The following is a 20875-nucleotide window of genomic DNA, read 5'->3' as shown; positions in this document are numbered from 1 at the left end:
AGTAAAGCAGTGTACATGTTTGTGCTCTTATACTAAACACACTGACAAACAGACTGCTGATGTACACACCCACATAAACTCAGATCTCCTCAGCTATCAGACCTAAACTCTACAGTAACACAAAACACAAGTTTGCATCCTTCTCATTCTCGTTCTTCTACACACTGTAATGTCATGAGTGGTCACCAGGTCAGGCTATAGGAGGGCAGTGCAATATAACTGAAGAAAACATGCAAAAATAGAAGGTTCAGAAGAAGATTAATTTATAGTCTTTAGTCCACATGTTATCAACAGGCAATTGTCAGGCAAAATGTCTTTAGTCAAAATCAAAGTCCAAGGTCCACCTTAAAATGTCTCAGAAGAGACAAAGATCCTGTAAAACTGTTTTCAAGAGTCTTCCTTTTGAAAGCTTTCTCTTGGGAGCTAACATTAGCACAAACCATTAATTATATGATACCAGTTACCAGCTATATGCTACTAGTTATCGGTACAGTTTAAATTAATAAAGACAACTTACCTGAAATCTCAAGCAATGCGCTAATTTGCCTCCGGGACTACTGCTCCGGATATCCAGCAACTGCCACCACTTGTGTGTCCTCTACTATTGTCATCCAATTGAGATCCAAATGAGCTCTGAGTTGAAGTTTTTTCATCTCAAGGCGTTCATAGCGCTCCTGCAAGAAGCCGGGGCTCTGCGAGGCCTCTCACTGCAAAAACCGCACACTGTCTAATCACTACTTTAAGGGGACAGCTTCTGGATACCAGGTGGCTTAGTCTACCATGATCAAGATGTGCTGGTGTCTGTAAGCACTTTTGGATGAGGACCCACAATATCCAGCCACACCCTTTTAAATAGGCTTTCTATGATAGGAAAATTGATTTGGTGCTGTGACCTGGCAATCTGGGAAACTGCGGCAGTAGTTCTCCACCTCTTTGTGAACTTGTAGCTAAAAGAACCTTTTCAAAACTCTTTTTTTTTGTTTTCTCTACACCCAAGTGGGCTCCCACCAAGTGTGGGCTAACTGCAGAACTGTGGAGCGACCAGGTTAGGGAATAAGGAGTTGCTTAATGATTTTATCATTACTATATATTACCTGATACGAGAGGCAGTTTTTCACTGTAAAGAAAGAAAGGAGTTAACCATGGTCCCACAAAAGTTCCTTCTAGGATTTTTTAATGCATTAACAAGGGTAGGATCTTGAAACTGATCTTTAAGGGGAAGCGTCATCTTCATTTGTCCCCGGTTTTCTAAGTCGCCTGATTCCCCCGGTGCCAATTCAGTGCCACTAGAGTCCACAGCTTGGGCTAAAACTAGTGGGGAAGAACATGGCTTGGCAAGATGAACCCAGGATTTATTCTTATTTCCATTTAGGGGCTTACTCTTTAGGGTTAACGTCCAAGGGTCACGGTAGCAGCAGGCTAAGCAGGGTATTCCAGATATCCCTCTCCCACATTTTCCAGCTGTTCCTGGGGGATCACAAGACGTTCCCAGGCCAGATGAGTTATATGTAATCGATCCAGCGAGTTCTGGGTGTACCCCGGGGTCCACTCACAGTTGGACGCGCCCAGAAGACCTCCAAAGGAAGGCGCCCAGGAGGCATTCTTATCACATGCCTGAACCACCGAAGCCACCGTAGCTGGCTCATTTCAATGTGAATGAGCAGCACCTCTACTCCGAGCACCCTCCGGATGTCAGAGCTCCTCACACTATCTCTAAGGCTGAGCCCTGCCACCCTACGGAGGAAACTACCCACAGCTCATGGCAATAGGTGTGGTCTGGAACATAGATTGACTGGCAAATTGACTGCACACAACAGTCCGGTACAATGCCCACGTTACTGCTGGCACCGCATCCATCTGCCTGATGACCTCACACTCCATTTAGCCTTCACTCGTGAACAAGATCCCAAGACACTTAAAACTCCTTCGTTTGGAGAAGAAAAGTCAGTCCCAACATGTAGGGAGCAATCTAACGTTTTCGGGCAGAGATCCATGGCCTCAGATTTGGAGGTGCTGGCACACATCCCAACAGCTTCACACTCTGCTGCTAACTACCTCTTGTGCGTTCTGAAGGTCACATTCGGATGAAGCCAACAGTCATCTAAAAAAAGCAGAGATGCTATTCTGAAGTTTCCAAACCCCCCTCTCCTTTAGATTCTGCATAAGCAGTCAGATTTTATTTGGATCACCCTTCAACTTAAGAAAAAGAAAGATGTGAACACAAACACAAGTGCTGGGCATATCTGATCTGTGTAACGTTACAGCACCCGCTGCTGCATTTCTACCGTTAAAAACCGCTAGGTCCCTGCCACTGCAGTAAATGTTTACTTTTACCTTCTGGGGAATCCCTCACCTAACACAGCTCAGGCTTGACTCCTCGATTAGTAAATCTGAAAGCACGACAACCATCCAGCATTCTGGCAACGCAAAAAGTAAAGTGTATCACTCGCGTATTAGTTGGCAGGCAACGGAAATTAACGTCTTTTTGCCCTCCAAGGGAGCGTTTTCAATGGAGTGTGACGCCACGTGAAAACTATGAATAGATATTCATGTATACATATATTTATATATCATTCATACCTTGCACTTGTATAATAATGTATCATATTCTATTTTATTACCGCTTAAGCACTTATGGTTAGATGCTATCTGCATTTCGTTGCTTTGTACCAGTAACATGCGCAATGACAATAAAGTTTATAAATCAAGCACTCAGAGTGTCAGTAACGGCCTGAAATTTACCAACAAAAACTGCTCTCAGTTCCAGAGTCATTTTAGTTAGTGAGTTGACATCTGCATTTAAGGCCCACCAGCCCTTTAAGCCATAGCTTATAGACTTAAGTAGCTCCAAAAACGCCATCTCACCACACATGCTGAACTCACACACTCCCGCACATATAGATATTTATTTTATCTCCCTGGAAAAACACTGATCTGCTCATTTAGCTGCTAAACCATAACCCCCATCCATCTCACTCTTCCCTTGGTGGAAAATACCACGGCAACCAGGTATCTGGCCGGTCATCTGCGCTGACCTGACAGATGGAGGTTTCTCACTGCAAAATTTACAGAAAACAAATAAGTGACAAAATCTGACACCTACACAAGGATTCAGATTGCAGCTTACCTGGGGTTTCAAGGAATGGATGTCAGGTAGGCCTTTCGGTTTTAAGTCTGAAACATTTATTTAAAACATTATTTGACACAATTTCCACAGAAACAGTATTTCTTTTTCTTCTTCTTTTTTTTAAAGAAACCACAGGTAATTTAGGTGTTTGCAAGGCAAAATGGTACCACTCTCACAGGCTGATTATGCTGTAGTTTAGGGGAAATGGAGAACAAATTTCATGCGTTTTCTTTCCTTCACAAAACATGTTAAAAAAGAAAACATAGCCTGAACACTGAAAGGCTCTGTCTCACCATTTATTGACAAGATTTTCAAAGCCGAAGGTTGGGTATGTGATTCTAATCCAATACATGCTTTTTGTCAGATTTAGTAAATATCGCCTCATAATCTGCTAAATGTGTGTGGGCTGAAGAAAAGAAACATTCCATTTTTTGCCTTGGAATTAATCTTTGAGTTTACCTCCTGATCAATATGAATAAACTTCTTTTCTGTTAAGACGGAGAATGATTTTTTGACAGACTGGAGATTGAAGCTGTTAAAAGGTGAGCTATTTTCTGATCCTGTGGTTTAAACTCTCAAAGGAAGTAGGAAAGCTGGACTGTTGTTCAAACCGAAGTTGTTCAAAGAAGAGAGAAAAGTAACTCTGCCCATGGGGGAAGATAACCTCAATTTTTTCTGTACAATTCCACGAAAGAATTTAAAAATTCCCTGAAATTATTCACATGCAGTCTAAACTAAGTAAGTCATCCATTTTGTTTCTCCACATGAGAAATATTTATAAAAATTGTTTTGCTTAGAAAAAGAATAATTTGCTTAGTGAATTTTCCACTTCTTTTAAGAAAAACAAAGAATTATCTTGGCATTCGTCGGGCATTTAGTCTAGTATTTAGCTATTAAATCTTGTCTTGAAGTCTCACAGTGAGAAGATAATTGATTCTTTTGTGATGTTTGTTGTGGCTGGAAGTGTGAACATCAAGAATGTGTTGATGTTGAGAAAACAAGTCAAGGTTCTGACACTTGACATCAGGTTTAAAAACTACGCCAAGGACTTTCAGGGACTCAAAATTTCATGCTGTGTGGTAAGACATGATATTTTTCTCTCTAAATTACGACATCATAGGATCTCCAGTGTTTACTCCTGTCAATAGATACTGGTGAAATCATTTTAAAACCTCTACTGTATGAAAACAAATCTATATCACAAGGTCTTACCAGATTTTAGTGTCGATTCATGGACAGATGTCCACAGAGTGGAGGCACCTCAGTGGATTGGGGTTGATATACTTTATTTACAAACATCACATGTTGTCAGGGCCATTCTATATGGCTTGAAAAGCCTAAAAGGTTTTTTTAAATATTTTTTATATTCAGACACACATTTAATGATTTTCAAGGCCAAAACTAAGCTTGCTGCATTAAGGCACTGTATAAAGTCACTTCAACAGCATATCAATTAACTGACATTTCTTTATACTGTGATCACAGTAGTTCTGTATTTCTTTGTGAAGTGAGTATTAAGTGTAAATTTATAGTGTATTCAAGGAAAAATGTTGCATAATAGAGTATTTTTCGTCAAGCCAATCTACAACAGGGAACAGTTGAATTCAATGTCAGTGCAAAGATTTGTTCAGCTCAGGCAATCAACATTTAATTGGCGACAATTTCGTAACTATACTAATTGTTTAAAGAAGTCATATTGTGCTTTTTGGCTTTTTCTCTCTCCTTTAACGAGTTATATATCTTTTTTGTGCATGTAATAGATTTGCAAAGCAAAAAAATCAAAAAAGTCCCATCTCCCACAGAAAACACTGCTCTGAACTGCATAAAATCAGCTCGTTTGTCGTTTATCCTTTTCTTCCACTTTGTACCAACGTCATAATAATAATAATAACAATAATAACCTTTATTTGTAGAGCACTTTTCAAAAACAAGTTACAAAGTGCTTTAACAAGTGTAAAGACAATAATACCCAAAAGACAATAATACAAAAACAATACAAGATAAAAGCATGAAAACATTAAAAAGACTAAAATACACGTTTAAGATAAATATAAAATTAGTAAAATACTATAAAATAAAAGGGATAAAATAAAGTCAAATAAGATCGGGAAAAAAAGTATATATAAAAGTATGTTTTAAGAAGGGACTTAAAAGAGTTCACTGACTCAGCTGACCTGATTTCCTCGGGCAGGCTGTTCCAGAGCCTCGGGGCCCTGACAGCAAACGCTCTGTCCCCTTTAGTTTTCAGTCGAGACTCTGGAACAGACAACAGACCTCTGCCCGAGGATCTCAAGGTACGTGCTGGTGTGTATGGGACTAAAAGGTCAGAAATATAACAAGGCGAGAGGCCATGAAGAGCTTTAAAAGTGAGGAAAAGTTTAAAATTTTAAAGTCAATTCTAAAACATACTGGGAGCCAGTGTAATGAAGCTACAATAGGAGTAATGTGGTCATATTTCTTTGTTCTGGTTAAAAGCCTGGCAGCTGAGTTCTGGACAGTCTGGAGTCGATCAATAGATTTTTGGGTTAAACAGGTGAAAAGGCTGTTGCAATAATCCAGACATGATGAGATGAAGGAGTGTAAAATGGTCTCGGTGTCCTTAAAAGTTAACATAGATCGAATTTTTGCTATATTTCTAAGTTGATAAAAACATGATTGAACAAGTTTTGTGGTGTGCTGCTCGAAATTTAAATTACTATCAAACCAAACACCAAGGTTCTTTGCAACAGGCTTAATGTGATTTACTAGGGAACCAGCAGATGGCAGTATTTTTTTATCCATAAATATGAAATGAAATGCCATGTTTATGGATAATATGTCCAAGGGGAAGCAGATACAAGGAAAACAAAATGGGTCCTAAGACCGACCCCTGAGGCACACCATATTTAACTGGACAGAACGAAGAGACATAGTTGTTTACAGATGCGCAAAACTTCCCATTTGACAGGTAGGATGAAAACCATTCTAGAGCAGTACCAGAGATCCCCACCCAGTGCCTCAGTCTGTCTAACATGATGTTGTGATCAATGGTGTCAAAAGCAGCGCTAAGGTTCAGGAGTACCAGGACTGAGCACATACCTTCATCAGCAGACATTAAAAGGTCATTGGTGACTTTAAGCAGGGCAGTCTCAGTGCTGTGGTACTTCCTGAAACCAGACTGAAACTTTTCAAATATTTTGTTATTTTCCAGTACAGTGAGCAGCTGTTTGGACACAATTCTTTCTAGAATCTTTGCAATAAAAGGCAGTTTTGAAAGTGGTCTAAAATTTTGTGGGAGGGAGGGATCTAAACAAGGTTTCTTTAAAAGTGGGTTCACGCAAGCCGTTTTAATATAATCAGGGACACAACCAGTAGATAGGGAGCTGTTGAAAACAGAGATCAAATGGGGCCCAACAGAATCTATTACTTTCAGTAAAAACTTTGTAGGTATTATATCAAGTGGGCTGGAGGACACTCTCATTTGTGATACTGTTTTTAAAAGCTCAGACAAGTCGATGGGATAAAACTGGTTAAAACTCTCTTGTTGCTGATGAGGAACCTCTGTGTAAGAGGCCGTGGGGGTAATAGAGGCTCTGATTGACACCACCTTATTGGTAAAATAAGATAAAAACAATTCACAGTCATCATTACTTCCAGCTGAGGCACAAGGAGGGGTTGGGTTTACCAGCTGATCCACAGTCTTAAACAGAAACCTGGGATTGTGTTTATGTGTAGTAATGAGTTCAGAAAAATAGTGTGTTCTCGCATCCTTAACCATGTTATTGTAGTTAATTAATAAATCCTTCAGACTGAGGTAATGGACTTGGAGACTGGATTTTTTCCATCTGCGCTCTGCTTTCCTGCATTCCCTTTTGAGGCTGCGAATGCTGCCATTTATCCAGGGTTGCTTGCTAGCTTTAGACGTAGGCCTAACCTTTAGAGGAGCAGTAATATTTAGTGACAACAAGCAGATATGATTGAAGTGATCGACCAGATTGTTGGTGTTGGAATCAGACAGGTGTTGCTTTGGCTCTGAAAGAATGCGCAAAACTTTGAAACACTTTGTTCATTAAAGATGCGAGAACACACGGAGCTTGGTGAGGCGGCATGAGTAACAGGCGAATCGCAGCTAAAAACTATACATCTGTGGTCAGATATGGTCATGTCCACCAATTCCACAGAGGAAATGCTGACACCCAGGGTAAAAACCAAGTCCAGTGAATGACCACGGTTATGTGTTTGCCCTTTGACATGTTGTTTGAAGTTAAAAGAAGTGGCCATATTTAAAAAGTTAGTTGCATTAACATTGTTGGGGTCATCAACATGAATATTAAAATCGCCACAAAGAACAATTCTGTCATAATTTAAAACCAGAGTAGAGAAAAATTCAGGAAGTTCTGATTAAAATCCTCCAGGGGGTTTTGGGGGGCGATAAATTATAACAAATATGATTGGTTGCAGCCCTCCAAGTTTAAGAGTGAGAACTTCAAAGGAGTTAAATTCATCACAGCGTACTTGATGACATTTAAATTAATGAATGTTAATTAATTCCTATACACACTCACTAGCCCACCACCACAACCACTGACCCTCGGTTGACTAAAACAATCATATTGAGGCGGAACTGAGCATGTGCAACTCTCAATGATCTTGTAGAGGTGAGATGAATCATCCATAGCTAAAACGGAGTGTTCAACTCAGGGTGAAAAGACGAGCTGCAGCAATGTACAGTATGACAAAAAATATGGTGTTTTTTGAAAATGAAACCAGGTAAACCTGTACAACCCCTAAATAAGATTTTGAAAATTAGCATAATATGACCACTTTAAGTCATTTAATCAAGCAAAAAGGCCAAATATTTACCAGTTCCAGCTTCTCAAATAGATGATTTACTGCTTATCCATGTTGTATATCATTTTAAATGGAATTTATTTGTATTTTGGACTGTTGGTTGGGTGAAACAAGTCTTTTAGAGATGTCACCTTGGGCTCTATTTTTTTGGCATTTCATAGATGAAAAAGATTAACTGATTAATCAATAATTAAAAAAGTTGTTAGTTGTAGCACTCATGACATGATTTAGACTGGATTCTGAGTTACAGTGTGACACTAACCATGATAAACTTAAAAGAGGAACACCACTTCTTTTACACATTAAAGTGTGTTTACAGGTCTGGGGGAGTTTTACTGTTTATGTAAAAAAAAGTTGCATAAAGCATTTTCTGGCTCCAAAGGAGCAGTGTGTAGTCCTAGATAAATGTCCTCAAGTGATGTCACTTAAGTCAGTGTCGTTTGGGTTTGAAGACTACAAGTTTAAAAATGAAAAACTCTAGCAGCGGAGGTAGTAGTAAGCTTCTCAGAGCTATGTAACCTGCTCCTAGTCTCTTCTCAAAGATAGACATTAACCACTGCTAGCTCAATACACCCAAATTTCCAACTGAACAATGTTCAAGATGCATTGTGGGTAATGTATGCGCCAGGTTTTGACAAGGAAGAAGAATACAATGGGGAAAAATACAATATCTCAGGTTCTGCTGCATCAATCTTAATATATTTTTTTAAACTGTCCATGGTGAGGCTAACAATGTTATAGGATTGTAATGCTAAATTGGGGGAGTACTCTTAACACCAAACTAGGACAATCAAACAAAAGGAAAAAGTAGTGCTGGGCAACGATTAAAATTTTTAATGGGCTGACCCCGAATAGTTGAAGATTTGATGCTTCGATGGGCGGAGCCTGATTCGACTGTCAATCTCACAATCCAAGCTTTGCAGCGAAACATGCCATTTGGGCGATATGGGGGATGCTCAACGTCTGATTTTACATAGAACTACCAATTTTCTCCCATTAAGTTAATATACTGCCTTTTACAATATACATTTCAACATGTAATGAGAAAAGAAAACAGCTTTTAATAAATGTTTTTAAAGTGCATGAATAAATCCAGAATTGTAACCCTAACCCTCATGGTAGGGGGCATCAGTACGCATGTGTAGGCGTAGCATTTGCGTATGTGTGTGTGTGTGAGAGAGAAGTGTGAGTGTGTAGTGGCAGGAATTTGCTGTAGAGACGGAGGCTTAACTTCACTGTTGTTTTGCGGAGTTGTCCGCACCTCGCGGGATGTTCGGATCATTTATCAGCAGAGAGAAAAGACTCTGTTTAGCTGGAAATGTACAGTGTAAGTTACAGTGACTAATGAATAGAGACTACAGCTACCGTGTGGTATTTGGTCAACAAAATGAACTTCTGTATAGACAATGGTAGAAAACATACAACTGACATACCTTAAAATCTCAAACTTCCTATGAAAGCTGGACTCAATCACATCTTCAGTTTCACAACCTGGGAAGTGGCCTTTTGTGTTTAATCTCACGTTACTAAAAGATTCGGTAGATGTTGCAGTTACCTCACTTTGCCTTGTGCTGTTGCCAACGCGAGTTGTCTCTTGTAGTAAACACAAATCAAAAACAAATCTGTTATTGGATTTCTCTGAGCTCTTCGAGGTGTCATCCTTTAGCGTTAATTTCACATTAAGGTTTAATCAGAGATCTAAAGTTACATTGAAGTTCACAAGAGGCTAAAAGCTACATTACTTCTAAAACCAATCATGTTATGCCAGCAGTGGGGCGATGCAGTTTCCTCAATTGGCACCACATAAAATCAGAACTGCAGAAGTTGGAACGTCAAAGAGACTTTTGATTCTGACGAGGGCTCAGAGTTGGGGGTCATCAAGACAGGAGGAAATAAAAGCCTGAATGTCTTTCACCAAAAAGATGATTGATGAAAAATGGCTTCATTGGGGAAATGAACAAAACAGGCCTACACAAGTCCCTTTGTCAAGGTCACCATCAAAGATGAAGAACCATCTCTAGCTGGCAGCATTATATCAGCTGATACAGTGCCACATTCATTCTGAATCAAGTTAATGGCTCAGCTATCTGAAAATCTGGATTTTAGGGGTCAGAAGCAGCCGATATAAAGGGCTCTTTCAATCCAATTCATTAAAGAAATGCTCCAGGATTCTTAAGTGAGTTGAAATGGTGTCCTTTAGTGTGAAATAGTAGCTTATTGTTTAGGTTTTAAGGCCCAATATGCTTTTGGTTCACTCTCACCACTCTTAGCAGCAGACACTTGTTTTCAGCAAAAAAGCTCTGTTCACTACCTGTCCAACATCAAACAGCGGACAGACAAAGTAAGCAACTAGCTGGTGAACATTGTGGAGCATTGAGCAGCTACAACACTAAAGATATTTTTCTTGGAAGAAATGCAAATGATTGTTATTGTTGCACCGCATATGCTCCATGTATATAGAGGCACTGTTTGCTAACAAGTTTGCCACATCAACTTGAAACACTCACCTGAAAAGGTGATAATATGTAAAAATTGTGTTCACAGCTTTGTTTCAGCCGACCCCCATTTCTTCTGTTTCTACTGATCTACAGCTGAGGGAAGAGTGTGCATAATATTGTACAGCAGTGAGTCCAAACCAGTGGTACCCAGAGGACCTCTACTCAGTGAAAAACACAACTAAGGGCCCGTGTTCACCAAAGTGTTTTTTGCCAGCTGAAAACGCCAGCTGCTCTTCTAAAAACGCCCAGCAGGGAGCGCTAGCGGACGTTTTTGAGGCGCAGCGTTTTTTCCCGACTGCTTTGGTTGCTATGATACATAAAATCCGAGGAGGTGATGTGCTGCAAGTAAAGTAGCCTACATAATTTTACTGAATGTAAAAATGTCACCACAAAGTACGTAGGCCTACTTGCTCTGGCCCTTGCTCTGCATGAAGAGAAGGTTGAAACATGAGAGCACAGACTGCCCATACGTGGGTTCATGAGATTTTGCGGGCGAGGAAACACCTCGGCGAATTGGCACATCCAGTCATTCAAGATCGGATGTGCTCGGTGCGGTGTTTGTCCCGCCCCTCCTGAACTGTGATTGGATGGCTGTGTAAAAAGTGACAGTGACGAGCACAGCGTTTTTCCCAAAGTTAAACATTTTTCCACTCTCGGCGACCGGAAAAAAAACGTGCTTAGTGCCTCGTCACACTCCTGGCGTTTTTACCAGCTTTGAAAAACGCGGCGCTCCCATTGCAATGAATTGAAAATAGACGCTGGCGTCAGAAAAAAAACTTTGGTGGACACGGGCCCTTAAGAAAAAAAAGCAGACACCTATTTGACATGGATCGCCATTCTATTAACATGTCCAAAGGTCGTAAGAAGAAACAACCTATGTGGTCATATGGGTTGGAGAACTTGTTTTAACGTGCATACCAAAAACCTGAAATAACCAGGTCCAAAACAAAAAACATCTGTGACGAATTACATCCCTAAGTATAGTACAGAACATTGCAAGAGCAGCACAGTGGGAGAAGAGGAAGGTATCCTAAGAAGCAGGAAATCAGGACAGCACTGCCTTAAGTAAATTGGTTACAGAGCACATTGAGACCTCTTCTAACCAGCGTTGGGTGGAGGAAACATCCACATCTGCCGGAGTCTCAGCTGGCCTGGTAGAGGCTTGGCTTTAACTGGATTAACAACAAAAGCCGAGCTCAATAACTAATAGGCCTCTTCTTCCTCCTCTCTCTTTACTCTGTTCCTATCTATCCCCTTTCCCTCTCACTCTTTTTCTATCTTGCCGTCTTCCTTCTCTTTCAGAGAGAAGCAGAGAGATAATGCGGAACACTTTCATGCCTTCTGCTGAATTAAACATGGAGAGAACAGCTTGTACTGGTGCTAAAGCTGAAGCATTGAGAGGGTGAAAATGAAAAAGCAGAATATATACAATTCCACCCCTGCATAGGAGTCTCTGGAGTGCAGCTGAACATTTCTTTACAATTAAAAAGATCTGTCGCCGATAGAGTGCGCTGAGGGAAGCTAAACAGGACAGCCTTTTTTTCACTAATTGGCCGGGTTGAAAAGGACTGTCAGTTGTCGTTGGGTGGAAGCAGCCAATCACCAAGCAGAGGGGTGGCATTGCACTCAACAATACTCCTCTGAGGCTTCCTTTCCACCTCCAGCTTTCATTGTCAGAGCTATAAATCCCATCTTGCCAGTCTTTTATTTTTTTCAGACACACTCATCTTTACGCTGCAGCCAACCAATTGGGCTCCACAAGTAACAAATCTGCCCATCTCTAACTCCAGGCTCGATGGTGAATAATTGACAGTGTTTCAAACGTTCTTGGTCTCAGGTGGTTTACAAAAAAACCTGGTGATGTCTTCTCATCCTCTCGGCAGGGGCTGAGGTTTCAGTTTTTGTTCTGCCTCTCTTCTTTTTTAACTCTGGAGTTCTCTGATCTGAGAAGAAAAATTCTCCCTTTCCCTCCCCTCTCTCTTGGCCTATTTGGTATTCCCCAGATGGAGTACCAAGCTACCACCCTCATTCCCCATTTTCCCCTCCCTCCGTTCCACTCTCTTTCCCTCTGACAGAGCCAAGTGACCTGTTACAGCGTCCTCTGCTTAGCATGGGCGCCACACTCACAGAAGCAAGGACAGGACTCTACAAGGGTTGCATTCAGGACCACAACCTCCCAGAGCACACGCCATGTGAGGTGGGGCAGCAGACTAAAGATCAGGGACGTTTGTAGCAAGACCCCATTTTCACCTCAAGGGACAGGATGCTGGGACACTCTGTTGCTCTCACTTCAAAAAGAGCAATTCAAGAGTCATTTCTTATTTAAGGATGATTAATTCTTATTTATTCTCATCAAAGATAAATAATCTTGTCAAGCACCCTTGGATTTGTTTCAAGGTAGCATTTTAACCTTCTTGTGAAGTTCCTCGACATAAAGAAACAGGCTGCCTTTTTTGAAGGTTACCAGATCCTTATCCGTAGAGCCTTTTTAACTCCATTCTACAAAATTTTGCTCGCAAAATGATTAAGCACCTTTGTCTTGAATTTCTAAAGCGCTTAATTCGAGTCTTAAAGTCAGACATGTTTCATGGTGGCCTGCTCTTTTTTATTTTATTTAAGTCATTTTAATCCTTTCAATACTCACACATTTTTGTCTGCTATTGTCTGACAGCACATTTCTCTAGATTACACAACATTTTACTTCTTTGAAGAAGTGGATGTTTGGGAATCTGTTTTTTCATGTGGCATAAAAATGTGTATCTGGATATCTTACTTGATGGATGAGAAAAACACGTGTTTATGCAAGGTGTAAATGCACACAAAATGTATTGTGAGTCGGATCATCCATGGAATTGCTTCCCTTGACCTGGGACGCACCTTGTTACTTGACAAATCCGCTAGCCTTGCTGAACCAATTTGCATATCGAGATCTGATCACAATTAAGATAATGTAAAGCTTACTAATACCAGGTGTAAATGCAAAGGCCTGTGGATCATGTGTCATTATTTACTATAACGTATACAAATACAGATTAAATGTTAATACCGGGTTGTAAATGGGCCTTCAAATGTGCTGCATAGTGGGAAAACGTGTTATGTAATGTGTAGCTTCCAGGTGTGATTGTGCGCAAGTGGCTGGACTTGAGAGAGGTTGCGACGACAGAGAGTACACTTCTTCTTAAGTTAGCAAAACTTGAAACATGTCGCAGATCTGTTGGGGAGGCTAAATATCCCAGAGCAGGTGCAGTGTACTGCATTGTGCTGTGAAATGTGCTGAGGAAATAAAGAGATGTGGGAGTCTGGTATTTATAGACTGATAACAAGGCGCTGCTTAATTAATTACCAGTTTTTCCACAGAGAATTGCTTCGAAAATGTTTTTTTATTGAAAATGGGTTGTGCAAAAACAAAAGTTATGACTGATGATGAGTTTTCTCACTAAGGGTACATACATGCTACAAGACTCTGGAACTAATTAGGTGCCAAAGTTGTGATCACAGTCTTCTGTTTCGAATTGTGGCGCTGCATAAAACCCTGCGGAAAAGATGTGCTGAGGCATACAATGACCAAATAGAGGTTGAATATGCTGGAGAAAGATTATGCCTTAGAAAAGTCAGGGATTTTATTTTTAGGGTGAGAATCATTAACATTTTAAACTCTAAATAAGAAAAGATATTTTCCATTTGGGAGATACAGGGAAATGTTTCAAACAGTAACTTAATTTATAGATATAAGTATCTGTAAACTGTACGTTCAATTTGTAACCATATATGTTTTTATCGACATGATGAAATTCCAACAAAATAGGTATTTTTTGCTTTATAAAATATAAGCATCCTGACCTTGGAGCATACATGTACCCTACGGAGTTGAAAACACACGATACTTTAATCCAAACTGTACTGTAGTAACACAATAAACAAGTTCTACTACATGTGACGTGTGGCAACAAAACTTACAGTATGGCTGTGTCTCAGTTACTTTGAGATTAATTGGCAACTTGTCCAAACACACTGTGACATGTATTGTAATGCCTCCACTGAAATGTATTGTAACATAGCAGATATAACTCTCATTTACAGAATAGCTGATTCCACATTGTATAGTGTTCAACAATCAACAACAAGCGATCTGTTGTCAGTGGGAAGAAGAGCTGAAACAAAATTGATTAAATGAGGCTTTGAATTTCAAATTTTAAATATCTCAGCTTTCAATTCATGGACAAGTCTGTGTTCAGATTTTAAACCCAAAGAACATTAGTTATAAATTAATTTTGCGTAATAACATCCTTATTTGTTATCACAATTTAATCCTAGATTGTCATGATACACGAGTAAATGAAATAATTTACAGGCCTGTTTACCAACACAAAATGTACTGACCTTTCTAGTGTTGAAGATCATCACATTCCTTACAAATTCCCTTTTCAGATCCTTTCTCATAAATATTAGCATTAACAACATCCCAATAATACAAATATGGTGGAATTTACTAACATTATGCAAAAGTGTAACTACATACCATACTGTTTTATTTTTTATTTTACTCACAGTCCCCTTGATTGCAAAATGACTCAACTGAACAAAGTTGCTCAATCAAACACCACATATCAGTAAGTAAGTGTGTGGCTGAGTTAGTGAGTTAAGTGAGCTAAAAGCAGAAGATGTGCTCAGTTCAGCTTCTCTTTAACTGTGGCCTTGCTCTCCATTTCTTTTTTTCTAACTTTGACCAGGTTTTCTATACATCTCCAAGGAGGTTTGCCTGCAATGAAGAGATTTCCCCTCACCAGAGCCTCCCTGTGTAACCTCACAACCATCCCAGCATTACAAAGACAAGTGATTCAGTTAATTAAAAATTAATTGCAATGGTAATCTGAAAAAAAAGATGAGTAGGAAAAACCTGGGACTCAATAAGGCAAATGTGTTCCAGAAATATAAGAGCTGCATCTTAGTTTTCAACTATCCATATCCATTCTAAAAAGTACTGTCATTTAAAAAAAATATATATAGTCAAATCATAAAAACAGTTTTGCATGTTTAGTGAACTCTCTTCGCACCTTGTCAGCAGGTGTGTCACTTATTTAAAGAAAAACTTTAGTACCACCTGTAGCAGTGTACAAGACACAAAGGTTTGTAGGTTTTTCATTTAGCCTGCTTCCACATCCTCTCCTAAAATGAGACATGTCTTTCTGTCCAATCAGAATACAGAACATAGAATAATCCGGTACATAGCCTAAGAACATTCTGCGGGACATGGAAAATGAAAAAAATTAAATATAACAGCCTCCAACAAAGCCATTGAATATTTTGCCTCGTTGAATGCGACCCAGATAGGAATATAAATACAAGTTCTCCTCTTCTTCCTGCACATAGTCATTGCGGCACTCATCTAAGGCGCCTATTATGTAAATAAAGAAAGAGAAGAATGAGTGAGAGAGATGTAATGTGTGTGGGATAGAGCGTCAGAAAAATATACAAATGGTACAGGATGCATGTGGAACAGAAAGAAAAAGAGACAGAGTATATAAAAAGGCAGAGAAAAGGGAAATAAAAGAAGAGGAAATACAGAGAAAGTGAAAAGAGAGGAAGAGCACATCTTTTCTTTTAACCATTAAATGAGTCATTACCGACCCAATGTGGTACCGTGTGAAACCCCCAAGGCTCCCGGTGCGTCTTTTCCTTCGCGAGATCAACACCATTACACAACAGTAACAACAACAACAACAACAGCAACATCTACAATAACAACAATAACAACAATTGTGCTATAGTGAGACGACGCCCAATATATAGATGATGCACATCATTAATACCACAGCCAGCCACACATTAGCACACACTGTTAAGTCTGTTATGTTATTCAGTTTAGTTGCCCTCGCTTCAATGGCACCCATCAGGAAACCAGGTGGTGTCACAGGGTGGGGCGGGAACCCAGAGTCGCTGTAAGCCCCTCAAAAAGTCATCGGGATGAACAGAAACTCCATCATTGTTGCCATGATGACGAGTTAGGCAAGTTTTAAATTAATTCGGGTGAAGTCTCAGGCATGTTAGAAGCTGGCGTCTGCAGCACAGCGGCAACATCCACAGAAGCCGTTTGGACAGTTTTATGTAGAGTTCAACATGTTATGCGAGATTTTTTTCTATTTATTTTAAAACAGGAAGGCGATTTTTGAATAGTGTTGTTATTGGTGGAATAGTGGTTTTGGTGCTTCCAGCTTTGCAGACTAAGTTTTCTTGTATGGTATAAAATACAATGAAGTCACTCAACACAATAACACACTTGCAAAGCTGAAGAAACAATAACGTAGCTATAAGCAGCGTCACGTCAGAGTTGCTGTGGTTTTTGTTTGCTTTTTGCAGTAATTTTTTTCCATTTTGTTATATTTGGCTGACACTGAATGAAAACTGTCTCCATAATACAGTTAAACACACTCACATATTCAGCCATCACGTTGATCATCAGCTTCACAACTTAATTTTGTCTTTCTGTTTACTTTTTATTATTTTTCTTTTAATCCTCTTTTTTAAAAGTATACTGTCGATGTTAAGCAGAGAGGAACTATTAATTGATGGAATCTCTTTAATCAGGTTGAATGAAGCAGGTATGTGTTCAGCTGATGGAAGCGATGTTGATTTATCTGGTGTCAAAGGGGGCTGGCTCGAACTCCCCTCCTTCCACCACATCTCCTTTCTCCATTTTCAGCCCTCACCTTTCCTTAACCTCTCCTCTGCCCTCAGACATAAATAGCAGTCCGGGAAATGACAGAGCCGTCTCTCTGAGACTCCATGTCGTCGTCGAGGTACACGTCCATTTCTTCTTCAACACCATGGCCTCTGCGGACATGATAGGCTGGGGGTAACATGTTTCCGCCTCCCCCAACGCCTCCAAACCTATCATACCGCTCCTCTTCATCCTCCATGCTGTCATCCAGCTCAAACTTCCTCCTCTCAGCCTCGTCTATCTCGCCACTAAGGAGGATGTCGTGGGCAGAGGGTGGGTTGCCCATTGAGGCATGGTGGAGGTGATGATGGTGGTAGTCGTTGGCTTTTTCCGTTAGAGTCCCTGTGGCGTCGCAGCCCTCACGATATGTGTAGATAGGCCCGTTATTGTTGGCACCGGTCCCATTCTTACTGCTGTTGCTGCCAGCCCCACTGAAGAGCAGGCGGGCTTTGTTGCCATAGTCTCCATTGCTGCCGCCACTGCCAGTTGCTATGGAGTCCCCACTGCTTGGGTAGCCGCGTCTCTGCTGCCGGCGACTTCGGGTCAGGAGAACGGTAATGAGCCCGACAACCAATAGCAGGGCCAATAGGGAGCCGATCACGGCGCCCGCCACAATGCCAGCACTGGACGGATCCTCCAAGGCTTCTGCAGAGGGGATGAAGGGGTTGGAAGGAGGGATGGAAAAATGGGTGGGGGAAAAGAAAAAAAAAACGGCAGGAATTGATGGCTGTTTTTAAGGAAGTCTTGCTCAGTTTTGGAGGAGGTATTCACAGTTCTTCTTTTATTGTAAGTGTGCTGTAGTGAAAGTAGTTGTGTCTTCTTCTACGTGTGTTACAATCCTCTTACAAGTGTGTAGTAATGTTCTTCTCAGTGTAATCCCTTGGTAAGGGTGCAGTCAGTCATTGCTGGGATCAGGCTGAATGGCTGAATTCACTCTCTCCCAGCGGCTCGTTGCGCAGCATTTTGCTCTATACACATGTCTGTCCAGCTGCTGGCACTTCAGTTTTTGTTGCCCCGCCCCCCTTTGCCAGCAGGGGTAAAGACTTTACTACTGTAATCGTCCTCTGTTCTATACTTCATGTTGGTGTGAGCCAGGTTTGCCTCTACACTCTTGTTTCAGTCGAAGATTGAAACAAAAATGAGAGATGGGTTTACAGCATCAGTTTTCGTGCTGTCTTTGCCATGGGTTAGCGGTATCGGCCCAGCAGAGCCACACAGAGAGACAGAGAGACATACACACAGGACAGACAGGCAGAGGGGTTATTTAAAGAGGTTCAGTGGAAATGAGCACACACGCCTGGATAGTGCAACAACGTTCAACATCCCTCGAGCCCTCCCATTTTTACCATGTTTCTTTCCCAGCCTCCTAATTATACCCACTCCTCTTCCCCTTTCCTCCTTCTCATCCTCCCATCCTCTGCTTCCACTGCTTCCTCCCCAAGCCGCTCTTATCGGTCAGCTAGTCAAACCACAAGGCAACGAGTGATCGCCTGCTGTCAACCCAGGCCCAGGTCCAGATCTCACTGATCAGCAGCGCACAAAGGTAAAAGGTTCACACTGCGGAGTAAGACTCATGCCAGGACATTTTTAAGAGGATTCTCTGCAGGAATATGAGAGAGAAAAGAGGTCTGTGCTGAGATAGTGTAGGATTTGTACAAGTGGATTCACGCTGGGCTAAAAAAAGGGGAGAAAAGAAAGTGTCAAACCAGGCAAGGAGAAGCATCGAGGCTATAGTGCAGAACTACACTAGGCCAGTACAAATTTTTTGCATGCTGATTCTTCTTTGGGGTGCAGCAAGGGCAGCGGAACGCAGAACAGCAGGGAAATTTGAACCCCTTCCTGTTTTATGCAAATAACAGTGAGGATCTGCCAGCACTCCTGGCAAACACAGCAGTGAATGCCAATCAAACAATCTGAGCTTGGCTGAAATGAACGGGTGTGGGGTTACGTGCCAGGGCAGTACCAGCGAGGGACTGAATTTTTTAATTATTTCAATGAAATCGCGTCAAACATCACGTCGACATCAAATAATGATCTGTATGGTTGGTTCTGGCGAGAATGAGCTATGCTAACAAAACCGGTGGGGGGATGTCACTGTAAGTGAGCCTGGTTTTGGTGTCTGTGATTCATACAAATTGTTCATTCTGTGGGTGTAGGAGAAAAAAGAGAGGAGATGAAAGAGGAGAGGAATTGAGCAAGAGGAGAGAAAACTATGAAGAGGTTTTTGGTGGAGCAGATGAGAAGAGAGGAGAGTTAAGAGGAGAGGTCTTAGTTTGATTTCAAACACTCTTGCTCTGATCTCCTCCTCCTGGGGATGCAGGAGGGTTATGCCAGGGTGAGACAGACGGGTTGGGCGAATGAGGCGGCGCTCTTGGGACAGGATGTGATGTCTAAATTAGGGGACAGTGTCTGGTGATATCCAATTGAAGTGACAGAAGGCATTAAGGATGATAAATCCAACTTTGCCTGTCCTAGTTTTCTCTCTCTGTAAACTTACAGATTGGCATGGAAACACAAGGTGTGGGCCAAATGTTATTTATATTTATTGTGCCATTTATATTTTAAGCATTAGTGGCATTTATCAAGTGCTTGAGTGAAAGACAGCTGAATAATGGCCTTTTGTGGAAGGTCTGCGGTGGCTGACGTTCTTCTGTTAATCAAGTGCTTAAAAATCTATTATTCTGTATAGGCTATAAAGAACAAGGCTCCTACAAAGGCCCATTAGAGCTGGCATGTTCATTTTTCAATAAATCTTGGGTCGCATGCGAGAGCAGCACATCTTTCTCTTCAAGCTTCTCTTAAAGTCCAATGCTGAGGGTTGATTTTTATTTTAACAGAAATGATCTTGTGTAATGGAACTTTGTTGATTTTGTGATGACTGTACGGTATGTGTCCATCACATAGTAAGTCCTGGTAAGTACTGGTCAGTTGATTGTTTTACAACATTTTAATTAATTACACTCACATAAAACACAAAACAAACACTGCCAGACTACAGCAACACAAAATGTCACTTCCATGCACCTTTCACAAAAAACACACAGAGTGACACGGTTTGTGATGGGCTGAGTAAAAAGTGGAATGGACCTATAGTGCTGGAAGCCATTGATTGTCTTTCATTCAAAACTCAAGGATCAAAAGGCCCTCTAGAGATATTGTGTGGGTGTCTCTGGAGTCAGAGAGAAGAGATTGCTCTAAGGTCTGGGTTGTACTAAAAAAGAAGTGGTTCGTATGGCGCGTTGTGCAACCACTTCGGAAATACAGTTTTTTTACCTGATCCAAACGGCCACACTGTGAGGTGGAGTGAAAAGCCATCCGTTATAGAGGGGGGAGACGGGCTGTTGTTTAAAAATAGGGATAACAGTGCACATTTTCAGTCAGTCTCTCTTGGAAGATATTGCTGCACTCAGTTGAAGAGTGATAGAAATAGTTCTATAAAGAATAAAAAAGAGAGCTAGAGAGAACTTCAACCCCCTGGCCCCTTTTTCACCTCAGCACAGCTGACCAATCACTGTGTGAAGTAGGTCTGAATGTTGTTTTTTCAGTTGCGTGAAGTTACAGAAACAGTCTGACACAGCCTGCTCTAATCCAACGTTGTTAAGGTGTGGGGAAAGGGGCGCTCTGAAGCTATTCAACCATCCAACTAGCTGTTTCCTCGTGCTTCCAGTTTTGACCTAAGGAACTAAGACTAAGCTAATCGCG

The 20875-nt window shown here is 41.0% G+C and overlaps 1 protein-coding gene across 3 annotated transcripts in view; it reads right to left on the bottom strand.

Moving 5' to 3' along the window:
* pvrl2l (PVR cell adhesion molecule related 2 like) overlaps window positions 1–20875 on the bottom strand; it is a 280996-nt gene that overhangs the window by 96578 nt on the left and 163543 nt on the right. Inside the window, exon 7 of one of the 3 annotated variants that reach the window (XM_038724482.1) lies at window positions 13821–17818. The exons of the other annotated variants lie outside the window; for them this stretch is intronic. Coding sequence (XP_038580410.1) covers window positions 17187–17818 — 632 coding nt within the window. The 3' untranslated portion in view covers window positions 13821–17186. Of the gene's footprint in view, window positions 1–13820; window positions 17819–20875 lie in introns of those variants that run through there. 3 annotated transcript variants of the gene reach the window in all.

This window comes from Micropterus salmoides, unplaced genomic scaffold (genome assembly GCF_014851395.1).
Source record: "Micropterus salmoides isolate LMB-PRFRI ecotype aquatic unplaced genomic scaffold, ASM1485139v1 Ms_hic_scaffold_17, whole genome shotgun sequence".
NCBI lineage: Eukaryota > Metazoa > Chordata > Actinopteri > Centrarchiformes > Centrarchidae > Micropterus > Micropterus salmoides.
The sequence above is the reverse complement of the archived record's forward strand: the minus strand, read 5'-3'. Positions and strand labels throughout refer to the sequence as shown.